Consider the following 21,030-nt stretch of genomic DNA (forward strand, 5'->3'; position numbering starts at 1 on the left):
CTGCTCTTCACCGTCCTGGCCCTCACCCTACTCTCCATCTTCGTGAGGCTGCGGGGAGCCGAGGGGGAGCGGCCCCGGGAGCCGGCGGCAGCCGAACCGGCCCGGGAGAGCGGCCCCGGGCACCAAGCGGCGGCGGGAGCGGGGCCGGAGGCCGCGAGGGGACGGCTGCCGGTGGAGGAGGTCGGGGCGGTCGAGGAGAGGAAGGAGGCGGCTGCCGAGCAGAGGGAGAAGGGGGCGGAGGAGCCGAACCCCGCGGAGGAGCCGAGCCTCGCGGCCGAGCCCAGCCCCGCGACGGCTGAGAGCATTCCCCGGCAGCCGCCCGCCGAGCCCCAGGAGGATGCAGGAGACCAGGCAGCATTTCCCAGCAAGGCAGAGGAGGAAGAGCTGGACTCAGGAAAAGAGAAGCTGGCGGTGGGAGAGCCGGCAAGCACAGCAGCTACACCAGCCCCAGTGATAAGTACAGCAGCATCGTTTGAGAGTTCTGAAGGTTTTGAATGGCCTTTGGGTATCCTTGGGACCTGCCTGCTGATTGTGATGGGGATCAGCATGTTGGCACACACACAGGCTGTGTTCTACCCACAACCATTTTGTCTGATCTCAAAAGTTAAGCAGAGTCAGGTTTGGGTCTTGTCTGGGGTTAGACAACAATATAGGGGGACCAAAAGGTTTTCTCCAAGGCTGGACAGTCATGAGTGGCAGGGTGTGTGTGACAATATGGGCAAGTATCTAGTCCACTGGGCCCCTCCAGTGCTTTGGAAGCATCGGAGATGGAAGGCAGCTGTATGGAGTCCCCGGCAACAAGCTGCAGAAACTGCTTAAGGGGACAGTGAATTATTTTGAGCCTGGTGGGCCCATGGCACTTCAGGCCATCAGAGCAGAGATGCAACATAGAGATGGACTCATGATCGAGGGGTGGACTTAGCAATGGACACTATTGCCCAGGTTATTCACGAGTGTGAACACTGCACACAGTCTCTCCTGCTCTGGAAGACTGTTACAAGAGATGGAGCCTGACGTCATGGACCAGATGGACTCAGCAGCTTTATAGGGACTGGTCCATGCACTAAGATAAGAGTATATTGAAAATGTGGGATCTGAGCATGACGTGAATGGTATGGAATAAGGGGTGGATAATGTCCTGGGTTCAGCAGTAGCAGTCGTTTTTCTCCTTCTTGGTAGCTGGTGCAGTGCAGTGTTTTGACTTTCGGCCTGGGAACAGAACTGATAGCGATGTTTTGGTTTGGCCAAGGACTTTGTGAGCCTCATGCTCTGCCAGGGAGGAGGGGAAGCCAGGAGGAAGCAGAGACAGGACACCTGACCCAAACTGACCAAAGAGGTATTCCATACCACAGCACGTCATGCCGAGGATGTAACTGGGAGTTACCTGGAAGGGCTGGGAGACTGCAGGGTTGGAGGAGGTATTGGTCGGTGCTTGGTCGGGCTTGGGGGGCGAGTGATCGGTCAGCTGGTGCTGAGGTGTTGTATTCTCTACCCTTGTTATTTCCTTTATCATTATTATCATTGGTGGTAGCAGTAGTGATCTGTGTTATACCTTAGTTACTAAACTGTTCTTATCTCAACCCGTGGGAGTTGCATTCTTTTTGATTCTCCTCTCTGTCCCTCCGGGAGTAGGGGGAGGGAAAGAAGGGGGGAGGGGTGTGAGTGAACAAATTGCCTGACTGGGTTTAAACCACGACACAGGGTTAAAGGGAAAACAGCTATGGGAGACATTACTGTGGGGTTCTGTTACAGACCGCCTGATCAAGGAGAACCTACGGATGAAGCACTCCATAGACAGATAGGAAAAGCCTCACGCTCACAGGCTCTTGTTCTCATGGGTGACTTCAGCCACCCTGACATCTGTTGGAACGATGGTATGGCCTGGCACAAGCAATCTAGGAGGTTCCTTGATTGTGTGGAAGACAACTTCCTTCTGCAAGTAATAGAGGAGCCGACAAGGAGAGGTGCCATGCTTGACCTGGTGCTCACCAACAGGGAAGGACTGGTTGGAAATGGGACGCTCCAGGGCAGCCTTGGATGCAGTGATCACGAGATGGTCGAGTTTGAGATCCTCAGGACAGTGAGAAGAGCGTGCAGCAAGCTCACTGCCCTGGACTTCAAGAGAGCAACTTTGGCCTCTTCAGGAACCTTCTTAGTAAGGTTCCATGCGATATAGCCCTAGAGGGCAGGGGGCCCAAGACTCTTGGTTGATATTCAAGGATCACCTGCTACAAGCTCAGGAGTGTTGCATCCCAACTAGAAGGAAGTGCAGCAGGAGGGCCAGGAGACCTCCTTGGATGGATAAGGAGCTGCTGAGGAAAATAAAAGGTGGAAGCAAGGACAGGCAGCCTGGGAAGAGTACAGAGATGCTGTCCGGGATGTTAGGGACCAGGTTAGGAAAGCTAAGGCCCAGTTAGAATTAAATTTGGCTAGGAATGTGAAAGATAACAGGAAGGGATCCTACAGGTACATAGCAAATAAAAAACAGACTAGGGACAACACAGGCCCCCTCTGGAAGCTCTCGGGTAACTGGCTACCCTGGGTTTGGAGAAGGCTGAGGTTCTGAATGACTTCTTTGCCTTGATCTTCACTGGCAAAGGCTCCGACCAAACCACCCAAGTCTTGGAAGGCAGACACAGGGACTGTGAGAATGAAGACCTTGGGCCCACTGTAGGAAAGGAACTGGTTTGAGACCATCTTAAAAATCTGAACATGCACAAGTCCATGGGTCCTGATGAGATCCATCTGCGGATCCTGAAGGAGCTGGTGAATGAAGTTGTGAAGCCGCTGGCCATCATATTTGAAAAATCATGGCAGTCAGGTGAAGTTCCCAACGACTGGAAAAAGGGAAATATAACCCCCATTTTCAATAAGGGGAAAATGGATGACCCGGGGAATTACAGACCAGTCAGTCTCACCTCTGTGCCTGGCAAAATCTTGGAGCAGATTCTCCTGGAAGGCATGTTAAGGCACATGAAAAGCAACAAGGTGCTTGGTGACAGCCAGCATGGCTTCACCAAGGGGAAATCCTGCCTGACCAATTTGGTGGCCTTCTATGATGGAGCTACAGAACTGATGGACAGGGGTAGAGCAGCTGATATCATCTACCTGGACTTGTGCAAAGCGTTCGACACTGTCCCACACGACATCCTTGTCTCTAAATTGGAGAGACATCAATTTGATGGATGGACCACGTGGTGGATAAAGAACTGGCTGGATGGCCGCATGCAAAGAGTTGTGGTCAATGGCTCAATGTCCAACTGGAAACTGGTAACGAGTGGTGTCCCTCAGGGATCGGTGTTGGGATCGGTCTTGTTCAACATCTTTGTCACTGACATGGACAGTGGGATTGAGTGCGCCCTCAGCAAGTTTGCCGATGACACCAAGCTGTGTGGCTTGGATGACAGGCTGGAGGGAAGGAATGCCATCCAGAGGGACCTTGACAAGCTTGTGAGGTGGGCTGATGCCAACCTTATGAAGTTTAACCATGACAAGTGCAAGGTCCTACACCTGGGTCGGAGCAATCCGAGGCACAGCTACAGGTTGGGCAGAGAAGAGATTCAGAGCAGCCCTGCAGAGAAGAGATTCAGAGCAGCCCTGCAGAGAAGAGATTCAGAGCAGCCCTGCAGAGAAGGACTTGGGGGTGTTGGTCAATGAGAAAATGAACAAGAGCTGGCTTCAGTGTGTGCTTGCAGCCCAGAAAGCCAACCGTATCCTGGGCTGCATCAAAAGGAGCGTGACCAGCAGGTCGAAGGAGGTGATCCTGCCCCTCTACTCTGCTCTTGTTGAGACCTCACTTGGAGTATTGTGTGCAGTTCTGGTGTCCTCAACATAAAAAGGACATGGAACTGTTGGAACAAGTCCAGAGGAGGGCCAGGAGGATGATCAGGGGACTGGAGCACCTCCCATATGAAGACAGGCTGAGAAAGTTGGAGCTGCTCAGTCTGGAGAAGAGAAGGCTGCATGGAGACCTCATAGCAGCCTTCCAGTATCTGAAGGGGGCCTATAGGGAGGCTGGGGCTGGACTCTTCATCAGGGACTGTAGTGACAGGACAAGGGGTAACAGGTTAAAACTTAAACAGGGGAAGTTTAGATTGGATACAAGGAAGAAATTCTTTACTGTGAGGGTGGTATGGCACTGGAATGGGTTGCCCAAGGAAGTTGTAAATGCTCCATCCCTGGCAGTGTTCAAGACCAGGTTGGATGAAGCCTTGGGTGATACGGTTTAGTGTGAGTGTCCCTGCCCATGGCAGGGGGGTTGGAACTAGATGATCTTAAGGTCCTTTCCAACCCTAACTATTCTATGAGTCTATGAATCTATGATTCTAAGTAAACAGAAAGAAAACACTCAAAAAAGCCACCCCCTAATTCCAGGTGGATCTCAGGCTGATCCTGGTACCTTTGCCATCAGAGTTTTCATCCCTTACAAAGGAAAGAAGAGGAAACTAACCCTGTGAGGAATTTCAAAAGGCTAACTACTTTCAGCTCAACTTATCCAAAGCTCCGCTTAATGAAAGCACTGCCTGCTTTGATATCTGGGAATAACTCATGACACATGCAACAAGAACCTTTCTCAGCCTACACAGGCTATTTATTCTGCTCAGACCCTACTCTGTGAGGGTGTCGGTGTTACGGGAGCACTTCTGGACTTTGTCAGGATTCTGACAGTCCTCTAAGTGCTGTTCTTTCTCCATTAATTGCAGTTCCCTGTCACCTCTTCTTGCCAAAACCAGAATGAGGAAAAGCACAGTCAGTTTCCTTACACTTCCTAGTGACACGTGTTGTAATTCATCCAACGGCCTAAGGGGTATGGAGGAATGAAAACACCAAGCGCTAATTAGTAACATTGCTTCCCATTTGAAATATTACATTTTTCCATTCATCCCACTTCCAGGTGCACCCCTGACAGCCCTGTGCTACATTGTTGTTTAGTGAGTAGCGTACAGTAGATTCGACCTCAGAGGCCAGGTAAGGTACATTTTAGGCATATTTTCACAGCAGGTGAAAGCATTACCAGACCGCTACTAAGAGTAGGTTGTTATTAAGTAGACTATAGCTCAAATCCAGTCAGCACGAGCCTGTATTAAATCGAGACAACTGCTAAAAAACGTCTTCTGTCACTGCCTAGTCAAGTGAAGATTACAAGGTACATTCTGATTATCTGTTTTCTTCGTCTTCTCTCTTTCTTAAGCGGTTGCTTGCTTTTTTCTTCTCTCAGAGCATTATAAGCAGGGGACTGCTATGTAAGCGTCTCTTAGCACATTGTGCTAGCTAATAGAATACAAATGATTATATAAATAACAAAGCTGCTGAAGATTTTCTTGTCACCGCTTTCTCTGCTCCATTGGCTTGACTTAAAGCACACATAAAAATGGCCTCAGCTAAGTGTTATGTTCAAAGCACCCATAAATAAAATTAAGATCCTGATTTAAAGAGACACTAAGAAGCTGTATCTCCTCTTTATTTCAATCAAACTGTGATGCTCAGTGCCTACAAAAATCAGGCCCAAGGCTCTACAAATGAAAACAGAAGGATTCGATCTCTGTATGACAGTTTGTATTCAGCAGAGTAGTTTCATTTCCTATATAAGATGCTCACATTTTGTTTTCCAGCATATGTGCATCCCCTTAACTAATCCAGAGGTCAAGCAGGAGAGCAGCTCCAGACTCTGACAGCCACTGCTCACATCAAAAGACTGGCACGTAACATACAACCTCCGACACCGTGAGTCAAGCATCAGTAAGATGGTAACTAGTCAGGCAGCTGCAGCCAGAGATGACATCTAGCTCAGCATTGCTGTTTCCATGACTTCTGTCTGAAAACTCAGCTCCACCTTCCCTCCAATATTAAATGTTCATACAAAGAGGATATTATGACAACCCTCAAGGCTGCAAAGGACTTGGACCCACCAAGCCACACCCTGTGAAAAATAGAATTACCACCATTAGGGAGAAAACTCTTGCAAGAAACTCTTACTCCAGGCTATCTAAGAGGCTGACTGGGAGAAAATTTAACCGTGCTTTTCAGTAAGCTTTCTATAGCACATTTTGGAGATGTCAATGTCTGTATCACCACTAATCACAGTGATTATCACAATTCTGTTAGAAGAAACAGGAAAGATGACAAAAGCTGACTGCAGGGGATAATAGCTGAACAACTGCACCAGGTTTCATATTTAGGCTGAGGCTCCTCATCCTCGCCCCAAACACTCTTCTGGTTCTTGCTACTAGCCAGGCAGTTCAAACTCTATTACTCATGCATGGATTTTCTTGAAGTTGTGGATTAACTAAGGACAAGGGCAGCCAGTCAGCATGAGACAATATGGGCTTGGAAGCCAGCTAACTGTTCGTGACAAATGCAGAAACTGCTGCTGCGATTTACTAACACAGTACACCACAAGTCCACGTTACTTCATTGCCACAACTCCATTATACCCTCATGCTGCATTCTCCTCACATAATTTATATACATGTTTTATGCTACATTCAACTTTATTTTTCCGCTTTATTCTAACTCTCTATCTTCCTGGAAAATTGACATTTTAACTATAACTAGGTGAAATCCAGGCCCTAAAAAAAATATCCTAAACAAGCTTCTGATTATGATTTTTTTTTTAAATCCAAAAATGCTGCTTATTAATCAAAGGCCATTTATCTTCTTTTTAATGTTTATTGCTTCAATTCCTAGAAAATTCTAGTACTTTCTTCTAAATGGTTAACACCTTACAGAAGACAAGACACCTCTCCCACTACCATGAGTATTTTTCCTGTTATCCAAGCACTAGAAGTCTGATTCTGACCATAAATTAATGAGTTCTGCAGCTGATGCCTTCTGTCCAGCTGAATGACAAGTTAATCCTTACAGAGCTGTTGCAGTATCAGCGTAAAGTTCAGCACCAGGGAAAGACCTTGAGTGTGTAATGAAAAGCAGGAAAGAGGAATGACTTTGAGAAACCAAAAGCACAGAAACAAGAATCTATTTCAAGTATTTACCTCTTTGAGGCAGCCCATGAAGTTGTTGCTTACTGGAGAGCCAGGTAAATCAGCAGTACTGGGGCTCCCTCCAACGTAAAAGAAGTCATCCGAACCAAGCATGGTGTAGTCCTCCTGTGTGTAGCCCGTGGTGGTAAGGATGCCATCCACAGAGATTGTCACCTGTTTGAGGGACACAACGGACAAAGAAAATCCCAGCAATGACCTTACAATTCTGAACAGAAGCAGTTACCTCCCCTATAATTTTATGTCAGTTTTATTAAGGATTTTGTTGAGATTTGGCATGTATTTTTTCAGTTAAGCCAAGCTCCATTTTCTGGTCTGATTCACCCACAATGGAAAAGCTCCAGCAGCTGCTTGTCCTCTGGTGTACTAGCATGGTCAGGCTGACCTGGCAGTCTACCCGTCAAGATGTTTTCCATCTATTCAGGCCAGAAAATGGAGCTGTCCTTGAAAGAGATTTCTCATATTAGCTGATTTTATGATTAATTATTATTTATTTTATTACAGTTAGTTATGGTTGTTAGTAAAAAAAAAAAACAAACACTAATGAAGACGAGGTTGGTATTTTTTATTTTTAATGTTTCTTTTGCTCACAGCACACTGACGATCATGCATTCAGGGAAGGGTGAGAGGGATCTCACTTTCAATACATTATGGATGTGCATGCCATGTACCTAGAGAGACACACACCCACCACCCCCAATAAAAAAAAGGGAAATTAAAAAAAAAAAGCATTAAAAACTCATAACCAAAATACAAATACGAAATAAATAAAAATAAAATTAAATAAACCAACCACACACCAACAAAGTGTGACAGAAGCAGAGATGAGAGAGAAAGAAAACAAACACAAAGCGTGCACACACTGCACTTTGACATGTCATGCCAATATATCTGGAAGCCCAGAAAGATGGCAAGGAAAAGAGATAAGAGAAAGAGGGATAAGGAGAAAGAGAGAAAACTATTTAACACTCACATGCAATCAAAAATAAAAATACCAAACAAACCCCATAATTAAAAAAAAAAAAAAATCAAAGCAAACCAGAAATGTCCCCAAAACCTCTAACCCCAAACACATGGAGGGTGAAGAGGGGTGGAAGGGAGGCAGAGGAGCAAGTGAATCTGATATGCTTTGCTTGAATGTTGTTAGTGGCTTCAAGGGAAGATGGAGGAAAATAGATCGAGGCCAGGAGGAGACAGGCGAGTCACCAGACGTGGACATGCCATGCAGAGTGTGTACTGAAACAAACAACTGGCTGAGCTCCTGTCGGCCACGGCAGGTAGAGGTCAGAGAGAGAGAGAGAAAGTGAGAGAGAGTGCAAGAGGGAGGAGGAGGAAAAGGAGACAAAGAGGAGGGAAGGAAGTGGGGGAAAATCAGGAGAAAGAGGACAACTCTGGCCAGCTTGCCTGTAATAGCCGTTGCCACAACAAAGGGATGACAGAAAAAGAGAGCCTTTACCACCACGGACTAGAGGCCCTGCAATGGTTCTGATCTAGAAACCTTCAGAGTAAAAAATAAAATCCAAAAGTGAAGAAAAAAGCAAAATGAAAACCAAAGTGAGAGAAAGCTGAACCCAAAAGCCAGGGACAAAAACCCCAATAATTTATGATGAGAATTGAAAAGAAGAACTAAAGGGGGAGGTGAAGAAACCAATAAAAGCAATGTCCAAACCCCATTTCCAGAAGAGTTGTTCAAGTTGCTTTTGTTGCTCATTTTTTCCATTAAAAAAAGAAAGGAAAGGAAAAAACAAAGAAGGGAGGGAAAAAAAAGTGATTTCAATTAAATCAAAATAAAATTAAAGGAAGAAGTAAGTATAAAGGAGGGGGAAAAAGAGGGGGTAGGGAGAGGAAAAGGCAGGTAACACACGGCAAACCCAAAAAAAGAGACAATAAGAATGATATCTACCAGACAATGTAGTTTGTTTACCATAGCGTGTCCAATGCCTGAGTGCTTTGCGGAAAAGGGGGAAGAAAGGAAATTAAAAAATTGTGAACAGAACGATTGTTAATTAAAATAACTAAAAGCAAAGATGAGTCGTTAGGGTGTTAGTACATTAGTTGGTTAGTAAAAATGACACATTGCATGAATGGTCTAGTGTTAGTCTTTCAAAAAAAGGCATGGGGCACCTGAGACACACAAAGTGAGAAAGAGGACAACATGACCAGGACTTCATGGGGAACCATGCCATCTAGACTGTAAAGAAGGGTGCTGCCTAGTCTTCCCACCCTGGTATTAGTCATTAACTTCAACCCTCATACACATTATCCAGGACTGAAGCAAAGTTAAAACAGTACAATACTTACTCTGCAAATGCCCATCAAGGTGCTTCCCTCAAACAAGAGCCTTACCCTCAGAAATGCACACACAGAGTATATAGTTCACCCCTTCAGCAGAAACCCAACCACAGCTCCCTCCTTCCATCCATCACCACCCACCTATATTCCTGCTCCTCTTCCAAGCCTCACTACCCTCAAGTGTTGCAGAGTATCACAAGTAGGCAAATATTTCCTTTGGCTGGAGGACACAGACGAAGACGAGTCCAAGACTCTGAGCCTTCCTTCCAGGTTTCCCAGTCTGCAGATTTCTACAGCAGGGGAGTTTGTGACTTTCAGAAGTACACAAAAATGCCTGTGCTTGGGTGCTTGCATGTAACTCTGTTCTGTCATCTGAGAGGAACTGAGAGGAACTGAACTTCTCATACTGTAGAGAGAAATGTGTCAACAAATTGTGTAGGAAGAATTGCGTTGCTTTGTGCCAAGGTTGAAGAAGAAGACTGACAAGATTTAGTATCTCTCCTGTTACACTGCATCTATATTATGGAGAAGCTAGGAGAATTTATCAGTCAGTTCATTTAGTGGGGTTTAGCAGAACTTTGCAGATGTTTTCTTAACCCTTCCCAAGGCATGGGGATGCCCACTGTTCAAACATACGCATTGTTTCTTGTTTGCTTTTTAGCAGCTAGGAAACTCAAGATCTTTATAGTAGATTTTACATTGTGACTAGCTTCAGTGTTAATAGGGATGCAGCCTGTGGAGGCTCCAAGTCCTTGTTCCAGTGTGACTGAAGTTGGTAAAGCTATCCTAAATTACACAAGCAAGTTCCATGCTGCCTCATGTAAAAAAAAAAAAAACTATCTGCTTGAAAATTTCAGAGAGTTTGTGAAAACTTCATGACACTGAACATAATGTCCCAAGTCTATTCATGTATGGGAATGAAATAGCAATATTCTGTACTTGGGTATAATGAGCACAAACTCCAGAATTCTTCATCAAGGAAGTATTACTCTCAGTGATATGTTGTGTAAGTAAATCCACTTTTACAAACAAGGGAATTGGAGTATGGGACGGGGGAAGAGCATCCTAAAAATGAGATAATGGCAGCAGCAGACCTGAAGACCGACATGGGAAGCCTGATGTTCAGTCTCTTACACTCCTCCTCCTCCCACCAGGCCACATTGCCCTAAAAGTGCTCTGAAAGCCCTGGTAAAATATAGCAATGAATGATCCTATTTCTAACTAAAGGTTTCTCACAGGGCAGAAAGGTGGCTTAGATTTAACTGAAATAATATGGTAAACAAACAAGAAGATTTGTTTTGACATTAACAATCACTACTCCATGGAATCTGTGGGTTCGCTTGGTTTGTCTCTAAGGAGATTAGTTGCTGTAATAGCTATTTGATTTAAAAAAAAAAAAAAACAAACCCCAGCATTTAGTACTCTCCTAGCTTAGCTACAAAACATTTAACACCTCCAAAAAAGTACTGGGCAAAAGTCCAGCTAGTTAAAGTTCTGCTCTAATTCTGGTAACAGCCAAAAAATTATGCAAATCCACCTCCCCCTGCTCCCAGCCCCAGAAAAAGCAGAGGAAAAGACTAGATGGCATCCTGAAGCTGCTGATAGCCCATTTACCTGGAATTGTTTTAGCTTTGGATCATATTGCTGGGATTTCTAAATTTATTTATCTAAGTTCACTTTAAAGAAAAATATCTTCAGTGCAATGTTTTCAATCAATTACAAGGAGCATACTGATTTCCTTATAAAGCTTCGATATTTAGAGGCAATGGTTTTATTGGGTTTTTTCATTGGTTTGGGTGGGGTTTTGTGGGAAAACATGAGCCCAGCTGGAAACAAGACTTCCAAGTGACTTATATCACACTGCAACTTCAAAGGCAAATTTATGTGAGGAAAGATGCAGAGTAGTTAATTTCTTAAATACAAAATTATTTAGGATATACAAAATTATACTGGATGCAATAAAGGGTAAATTTATTGCATTTATTACAATAAAGAGTAAAAAAAAAAGGACAAAATGTGTAATTTTACTAATGGTAAATAATCTTTATCCTTTATTACATTTTCTATATGAAGGTATCAAAGGGACTTCACATGTTTATAGCCTGTCTAAAAAATAGTTAGAGAAAAACTCTCTTATACACAGGCAAACTCCAGACATATAAGCTGCTGGAAGCTACTGTCAAAATGGAGCAAAACAAAACTCCTTTATCATGTTCTTTTAGAATGGTATCTTTATCCCTTTTTGTTAGTTAAATTAAGCATTTATAAGGTCAAGATATAGAGCAACCCTTCCTAGCTGCATCCTGAAATAGCAGGTATTAATTAGTTTATAGTAATTAAAGTTTTCAGTCTTTTCCAAACTCTTTATCGTGAAGATTGAAGGTTTTTAAGACTTCGTCATTCCCAGTAATATCAATAAAAAGTAAGAATATGCAGGTCCTGACAGGAAAGCTGCAGTATTCAAGGTTTCTCCTTATTGAAAACTGTGGCTAAACTTACCAATAGTTTTTGGATGACAACTTTCAGGACTAGCAATCCTGCTTCTTCTCAAGGTCTCATCAATTCCAAATTTTGTGAAGTTTTAAGTTCTGGGCCAACGTCTTAATTTTGAGCCTGAACTTGTTCAGAAGTCAAAAATGGAAGTATCCAGGAAAAGGTGACTCAAAAAAAAATTCCAGCCTTACTGATATTTATTAGTTTAACTGTATTCTGTCATGCTTATCCTAGAATTGGACCTCACATCATCCCTGCTACTTATTTTTAATATGATTACAAGACTGGCTTTCCTTTGGAAAGAGCACAGCTGTCTTACTAAAACATCCTCTTCTCTTACCAGTTAAGTTGGACCCTTTAAGAATTCAGGATGACATGAAAATACCATCCATAGTGAATAGATCAAAAGGATTAAAAATTTGCAGCGCTGCTTAACCGGGAAGGGACTCACCTGCTTTCTAGTAATCACCAAAGCACTGTCCTGGTCTAATCAAAGATGAAGAGGCACTGACATATTTCCCTTTAACCGCAGACAAGACAAAAATCACTAGCTGAAAGATTAGGAAACAAAAGTAAGAGCTTCCCATCCATAGTTTTGCCTGTCACCCTTCCTCACTTTAGGCTTCATAATCCAAACCAATCCTGGCATGATGCAAGGATGCATTTTGCTTTAGACACATTTTCCTATTGAAAACTGATTTTCGACAAAACCTAAAATGTATGATTAACTAAAATGGCCAGTAAGCTACACTAGATATTCAGAGACCAGCCATTCTGAAACTATCTAAAAATAAAAAAATGCATCAAATAAAGCCATATATTCCTGACTGACAAACCTCAGCCAGCTGGTGCCTCTCCTTCGACTGGACTGGTGGGAACATCTGAACAAAATAGGATCATTAAGACCCATCCACTGCATGAGAAATTATATTTGCATCTGCATATAAACTACTGAAAACAGACTCATGTTACCATGAGTAAGAGCCCTGCAGTTGCATGAAAGTTCAATGACAGGGTTTTTGTCAATCTGATATCAGAACATGTAGAAATATAGGGGTTCACATGAGAAAGACAAATATGTTCAGCCTCAAACCCAAATATTTAAAAGATATGAAATCCCCATAACAGATAAATTATCCACTGTCATCTGCTAGTGGAGACTGTTTCTGATCTCCGACACTGATTATCCTATAGTCAGATACATGTTATCTTAGCTACTGTAAAATGTTACCACAAAAACTATTTTCTCAGCAAACGACATTGTACAAACTTAAATAAAAAGGGTTATGTTAATATTCACATTAATGAGCAAACAAACAGATCATGTTATTTAAAAAAAAAAATATTTTATAGTCTTAGTTTATAAGACTCCCGCTGCCAATCAGCAAGACACCAAATAACTCCCATTCACAGTGTAAACCTCATCTATCGTGCAGTGGATGGGCCTTAGTGACTTGATGTATTTACCAGCTTTCAGAGCAAGGATATTTAATTTTATCTTATCTATTTATGTCTGAATTTATGTTTCCTGAGGAAGACTTCAGGGTTGTAAGACTAGCCTACTACCAAATACATCACCTGATAGAGTTGTCTGCTTAGAAAAAGTAGCATGCAGATGTGCAAAATTACAGCGGTAAAATCAGAAAAACTTTTCCAAAGTGGAATTGCAGGGTGCTGGATTTATCTGGGTTTGCTTGGTTTTTTTTTTGATCCTTCCACTTTTCCAGTCCTCACAGCCAACAGAAGAGTCTCATAGGCAGAGACAAGAAATAAAGTAGAATCTCATTATAGGAAGAAGGAGGGGAAAATTAAAAAGAAGAAAAGAACAGAGAATCAAGAAGACTCAGAAAGATTCCAGCCAATTAATTCCAAAGCTTTAAAGTTAACATAATTACACACGTACCCACCAGCCTGCATACCTGTACACTCACATTCACACACAAAAGAAAAAGTAAATTTAAAACAAAAGACTTCCAGAATTAGAATTATGACATCATTGCAATGGTTAAACCAATTAACAAAACTGAAACAAAAAGGAGAGAAGTGGAGAGCGTTGGCTGCAGGAAAAAAAAAAATTACTGTTCTCACAATAATTAAATGCAACATGAATATTACTGATAAGATCAAATCATAATTAAAGAAATAATAAAATAAAAAGGGAGAACAGAAAAAGAGGAAAAAAAAAGGGAGATGAAAGCAATGCCAGAAGTTTTTATTATTTAATCAAACTGGGGAAAAAAAAAAATCATAAAGTGGAAATGAAGATATCGCAACAGGGACAAATTCCCACCAACCAATGTTTTTTCACTACCCTTTAGATACCAAGATACAGAAAAGGTGAAGAAACTCTAGCAATTCCACTGAGCATCCCCATTTTTCCATTACTCTCTCCCATGTGCCTGTCCCAATAAAACAGAACAAAATTTTCCCCAGCATTTTCTCCCCTTCACCATTACCTGCCGCAGGTTGCGTGTCACCTTAACGTCATGCCATGCGTTGTCATTGAATTTGCCATTGACCGGCTCCACGATGGCCTCAAAGGCCCCAGACCCCAGGTTAATGACCAGCGAGACCGCACCATCTTTCAGGGCCAGGTTGACATAATCAGCTGACTTGCCAGTGTGCAGAATGAGCCCATTGCGTTGCCATGTCTTGAAGGAGAGAGTTATCTCATCGCTGCTGCTCTGGATGGGGTTTTGCGACAGGTCATAGCAAAGGTATTCGGAACCACGGAAAGTGGCCATGTTCTCATCTCGCGCTGGGGAAAAAGGGAAATGAAAGAACTACTCAGCAGTCAGCCAAGAAGAGATTTAAGGCTGTCATGAAATTTGTAAGCAAACCCATAGCACTGTTAATATTCTATGCAACTATATATCATGGCATGCTATGTACAGCCTCTCTTGTAATATGGCTATCAAGAGAATTCATGGCAGAGTCCTCAATACTGTAGAATTTCAGCACTGTGTTTTCAGCTTCATGGCAGCACTGTCACCATAGGGACCATGCAAAAGTATGCAGTGGAGCCTAGGAAAAGTACATTTAAGACACTGCTGTAAGACACTTCACATCCTTTTTAAGAGAATGATAGAAAACCCTACTATTCACAACAAGACAATCATGTACATGCTGCTCAAAAAGAAACCAACATTTCCCAAAGATTAGTATCAATATTCATTGCTAATACCACCTTAATCCATCTACCAGGCAATTTAAGACAGGCATCAGGATATAATTCTGACAGAGCTGCCCCTTTCTTTCAACTGAGAGATACCAAGCAGATGATAGCGCCACATGAAGCATCCCATAGCTTCCTTCTTTTAGAGCATGAGGGAAGCCCACATGAAACATTTTGTCCATAACCATAAGTAATGATGTTGCTGGTAAACATGTCTCAGAACTTTGCCTGTTTGATCACTTTACCCAGAAAATCTGTACTTGACAAGCATATCTTTTTCATACAGCAAAGAAACATGAGGGAATTATTTATTATTAAGAAAAAAATCTTAGGTACAGTGAGGAAAACAACTGAACTAACGTCTTAGTAATTGGAGGCACCACTCAAATATCAGAAAAATCCTTTGTGTGAGCGGGAATTCTGCTTCTCAGTACCTGGGCTTTCACTGTCACTCAGTACCAGCTCTGTTGCTGTACTGTGCTCACGTGCCTCGAGTCAACTGTGTACTGCAGTTCTGTTCAGTATAAGAAATACAGGACAGTGATAGTAAAGCTTGCAGGAGGGCTGTCTGTATCCCATTCCTACCATTATCATCTGTGAGAAAATGGTACTTACAAGGGAATATATACTGACCCTCCCACTCCTTACTGCAGCATTTTCCCAACTCCCAGCTGTGAAAGTGAGTCTCACCATGAATAACGGGATGGTAAAAACAGTCAAGCTATCATTGTTTACAACCTACTGCACAAAGCAAGTGCTCACGTTATTGCCACAGATATTAATAGCATTTTTCTGCTTCATTTTGTCTCATTTATTAATGTGTATACAGATTAGCCAGAATTTATTAGTATAAAACTGAAGTGAAAATACCTGTTGTCATAGCTGGCCTTGAAAAATAACTACATGTTGAAATCTGTGCCCTCACAGCACGAAACAGTGGTGACAAAATAGCACAGTGTTGCAACAGGAACACTCGTCACCCTCAAGTGACAGGTCTGCTTTAAGCAGAGAATTTTGCTGTCTTGACTAAGGGTATCACAGAATGAACTCCAGGCAATTTGAAGGCGGCAGTAATGTGTGTTTGTATTTATGTAAGCAAACTATGTGTCCATATACTCCTGCAAGCAAACAGTAAGACTAATTACTCCATGCAACAGTACAAGTTGGGAGCCAACTGGCACGAAAGCAGCTTTACAGAAGACCTGAGGGCCCCCATAGACGAGTACAAGTTAGCTCTTTCAGGAAAGGCCAGTCACATCCTTAGCTGTATTAGCAAGAATGCAGCCAGCAGGCCGAGGGAAGCGATTCTTTATCTAATGGACACTTGAGAGATCACATCAGGAGTACTCTGTCCAGTATTAAGCTTCTGTGTATAAAAATGGCTTTAACATACTGGAGCAAGTCTAACAAACAACTACCACACCACACAAGGTGCTAGAGTAGGTGATGTGTATGGAAAAGCTAGAGCTGGTTCGTTCTGCCTTGAGGAAAGACAGCTTGAGGGAAAATCTCATTGCTCTCTGGAACAGCTTAATGGGAAACTATAGAGTAGACAGGGCCAAATTCTTCTTGTGTGAAAGAAAAATATGCTGCAACAGATACAGCTGGAATACAAGAAATACTCATTCTATATGAAAGAATATTTCATCTTCAGGATGCTCAAATACTAGGAAGGGCTTAGAGAGACTGTAAAATCTCCATCCTTAGAAATACTAAAAATTGATTACGCACATTCCTGAGCTGCCTGCTCTAAGTGAGCCTTCTCTGAACTAGTGGTTGGACTACACAGCCTCTGGATGTCCCATCCAAATTGCTTGGGTCTGCTATTCAATTCTGAACACATTTAAATACCATCAAAGTGTGGGACAGTACGAGGGCCAGAGCGAGTTTAACCTCGATGAGCTGGCCTTGTGTCCTTGAAGTGGAGGAGGGGAGGAAAGGAGGGGGCTTGCGGTGGAGGGAAAGAACTCGGCTGGCGACTGAAGGAGTGTGTGGACAGCAACATTGAACCGATCAGTATAGCAGTAGAAGCACGTGAACACAAGGCAGTACCCTATCAGAGTGTTTCTGACAATGCATGCTTGTAGAACAACAGTATAAAAAGTCTGTTAGTGAAGCAATAAAGGTCTTTGGCCTATACCCTGCCAGAGTCCGTGTCGTCAACCTCCACAAATGGCGCCCTAACAGGGACTGAGTTGTGGCCGATAGAGCAACCGGTGGAGAGCCCAGCTGAACTAAAGAAGAAAGGCAGCGGAACCAGAGAGCTGCAGCGACCCCCCTGCCAACTGAACCATAGCCGTCATGGATTATGATCCTGTGGCACATTGGCAGCAATTGCGCCAAAAGGCGGCAGCAGAAGGGGAAACGGCAATGGCCGCCGCGTTCCCGGTGATTATTCGAAATCAAGGGCCTAATGAGTGGCAATCCATACAGTGGGACCTTGTTAAGAAGTTAAGAAAAACAATTATGCAATGCGGCCTTGCCTCGCCATTTGCACAAAGTCTACTGCAAAATGTTATGAAAGGGCATCTTTTAACTCCCTTTGATATACAAGCACTAGCTGAGTTGATTTTTACCCCTAAGCAGAAGGTATTGTGGAAAGCACATTGGAGAGAGCTGTGTGATGTGGTGTCCAGAGATAACTTAGGGAGACAGCCCGGAGATACCTTGGTAGGAGCAGGTATACTGCAGCTAATGGGAGAAGCACCCATTATGACACCACAATTACAAGCAAGATTGGCACCTGAGATTTACAACAGTCAGTGGACCTTGCCTTTCAGGCTATGTTAAAGGTCCCTGACACTGGAAAAGTGACAAAATCAGTTACTAATATTAGACAAGGCACTTCAGAGCCATTTATGTAGTTTATTGATAGACTACAAGATGCCATACAAAAACAAGTAGAGAATCTAGAGGCAAAGGAAGCCCTGCTCCTCAAACTGGCAAAGAAAATGCCAATGAGGATTGTAAAAAACTGTTGCAGACTTGCGGAAACCTACTCTGATTGACATGATCAGAACATGCAATCAAGTGGGTTCGGTCACCCATAAAATGAAGTATTTGTTGCTGTGCTCGCCACAGCTCTGCAAGCCGACAGTAAGGCCTGGTTTTGCTGAGGAAAGCCCGGACATTTTAAGAGAAACTGCCCTCTGCAAACCGACCAAACTGTATCCCATCCAGGAGTGTGTGCCCCGGACTGGATTCCAGTCCTGCTGATGCTCCTGATGATCCTCGATCGGTCGACAACCCACAGCCCCTCTCAACTAATGCCATGGAACAGCTCCAACATTTGGGTAACCTTAGCTAGGACACTGCATCAAATGACCGTTTGTGCCTCAATGCGGTTAGCAGCACAGCCATTTCATACATGTTTAGTAGGAATACACTTGTCTGATAGTAGTATTGTTGTGGTATCACAAGGGGGTTAAAACAACAGAAATGTAAGAACTTTACCTCTTGTACTAACGAATCTGATATGCGGGATGATGCGTTACCTGTTGCATCTCAGGAACCACAAGAAATCAATATTCTAGGTTGTGTCTGCAGCTACACAGAGGCCATCAAAAACAAGCAACACTTGACTCCAGTTGTGACAATAATATTGATCTCTGGAATCGAGGAGAAATTATACTGGCCAGTTTTTCCATGCCAGGAGTAGCTGCTGCTAGAGCATTAAAGCAGTTAAACAAACTTGCTTGTTGCTTAGGAAAACAAACCAATGAAACAGGTAAAGTTTTAAGTGCCTTAACAACAGATATTGATTCTATAAGACACGCTACCCTCCAAAACAGAGCAGCCATCGATTTCTCATTTTAGCACATGGACATGGGTGTCAGGACTTTGATGGAATGTGTTGTATGAATTTATCAGATCACTCTCAATCTATTCATGCAAGTATTCAAAAATTAATGGAACAAACAGAAAGGTTACAACAGGATGACGGGTTTTTTGGCTTAGGAACAATGTTTCAGAATTGTGGTCTAACAGGATGGCTGTTATCATTGGTAAAAGGGGGCTTGTTCTTTGTTGGGGTGTGTTTATGTACCGTGTTAACTGTTTCATGTTTGTTACCTTGTTTGCAAAAAATGATGCAAAGGTGGTGGAAAAACAAAAAGGGGGAACTGTGGGACAGTACAAGGGCCAGGGCGAGTTTAACCTCGATGAGCTGGCCTTGTGTTCTTGAAGTGAAGGAGGGGAGGAGAGGAGGGGGCTTGCGGTGGAGGGAAAGAACTCAGCTGGCAACTGAAGGAGTGTGTGGACAGCAACACTGAACCGACCAGTATAGCAGTAGAAGCACGTGAACACAAGGCAGTACCCTATCAGAGTGTTTCTGACGATGCATGCTTGTAGAACAATAGTATAAAAAGCCTGTTAGTGAAGCAATAAAGGTCTTTGGCCTATACCCTGCCAGAGTCCGTGTCATCAATCTCCACACCAAGGAGTGCATACGCTTGTGTTCAAGCAGCCTAAGCAGGGAGGACTGGTATTGATTGTAGTTCTGGAATACAGAGCACAGCGCTTAACAACTGATAATTCCCCTGTTTAGTGGCTCCTGATCCATCACAAGGGAATACGGTACAATCAAGTAAAAAATATGGTCTATGTACCTGTGGGTAATTCCCGTCAGCTGAGGGAGGGAGTCAAACAATTATTATGACTGAGCCTTTTCCCCACAGTGCAAAGCAATGAAAACAGATCTGTCATCTCTGCAAAGGAGGGCGAAGGCGTTGATTGTTCACTCAGTACAAGACATATTAATAGGGCTCATTTACACTTTCTCAGCCACTTAGGACAGAATCTCACTGGTCTACTCAAAATAAAGAAGACAAAAGAGTAGATTAGAAATCTAAAGAATAATTTAAGGCAACCACTGCAGATTCCTTATGTGCTGCTGACCCTTGTCACAAATGGGATTCTGGACATGATCCATCTTTGTATCCTTCCTGTCACTGGGATATTGTCACCTATTTCTACTTCTTACATTATTGTGGGGGTTTGTTGTATTTTTTTCTTCCCCTTGTGGCTGCTCTGGATAGACATTCAAATTTGCAGATCATCACACACTAAAATCTCTTTGGGGTTCACTGGTCAATCCAGAGTCACACCTGTCCACCCATGTGTCCAACAAAACTCCCAAGACCAACATACTCTCTAAAACTGTATTCTCCAAACCACTAATTCCTAAGCAGTTTACCAGTGGCTATGTGGCTGACCGGTTTACCAGTCTTACCTTGCCTTACAGCACAGATTCTGCTTCAATCACTGAAAAGCTTGAATGTGTATTCCTCCAAGCTACAACACAGTAGTTTGTGTCAGGCCACACGAAAGGCTTTTTACCAAGCACAGCTTTTCCATGCTGTCCTACCCTTTAGCATGTTCTGGCATTTATGAGGTCTATGACCACAAAGCACAGGAGAATCCCCAGTCAGCAGCGAGGGGAAAAAGTGATACAGGTTCTCTTCACAATGTATGAAGAGAAAAAAAGCCCTGACTAGGCTGCAGGTTTCATAGTAGCTCCACATGCTTTTAGACATATGGATGTCTAGAAGACCAGAGAGTGGTGAACAGCCTGCTACTTGTTAGCTCTTGACCTTTATGCTGTACATTTCTTAAGGCTCCACAAATTGCCCTGTGATGCTTACAGCTTCTATATTCTTTAAATAGTGGTAGCGTACCAAGAAGCCTCTGCATAGTAACACAGCTAACCTAGAATAGCTAAATTTATAGCCTGACTCAAAGTCAACAGGAATCCTTGGTTTACATTACATGAAGCAGTAAATCAAACCCTGGTTTTCTTGGGATGAGAAACCCTGTATATAGTAAGTGATATTAACTTGAATTGATGATCTAGCTGTTCAAGTGTAAAAATGCAACTGCACAAAATAACATTTATGTAAAACAGCATTTAGAATATGCTTGCAAACTCTTCAATTTATACATGACTTGCAAGGTTTAATTTTTAACCCAGTTAATAGGGGATTTGAAAAAATCAGAATCTGAAATCAGATTAGAACATGTAAGCAATTAAATCTTCCATTTCATTCCTCAATATTAATCTAAACCCATTATTTA

At 43.0% G+C, this 21,030-nt stretch overlaps 1 protein-coding gene across 25 annotated transcripts in view; it reads right to left on the bottom strand.

Annotated features, from left to right (window-relative positions):
* The window catches only part of NRXN3 (neurexin 3), a 1,038,145-nt gene that overhangs the window by 759,747 nt on the left and 257,368 nt on the right, over window positions 1–21,030 (bottom strand). For all 25 annotated transcript variants that reach the window (XR_008974789.1, XR_008974788.1, XM_057428531.1 and 22 more), the window contains 2 exons: window positions 14,240–14,541; window positions 6,993–7,154 (listed from right to left, as the gene is read on the bottom strand). Coding sequence is in view for 23 of the 25 variants with exons in the window: in XM_057428531.1 (XP_057284514.1) it covers window positions 6,993–7,154; window positions 14,240–14,541 (464 nt within the window). In the remaining 2 variants the exon portion in view is untranslated. The remainder of the gene's footprint in view (window positions 1–6,992; window positions 7,155–14,239; window positions 14,542–21,030) is intronic.

Source organism: Pezoporus wallicus, unplaced genomic scaffold, assembly GCF_028554395.1.
Source record: "Pezoporus wallicus isolate ANWC-B61680 ecotype Strahan unplaced genomic scaffold, APGP_CSIRO_Pwel_v1 contig_3486, whole genome shotgun sequence".
NCBI classification, from domain to species: Eukaryota; Metazoa; Chordata; class Aves; order Psittaciformes; family Psittacidae; genus Pezoporus; species Pezoporus wallicus.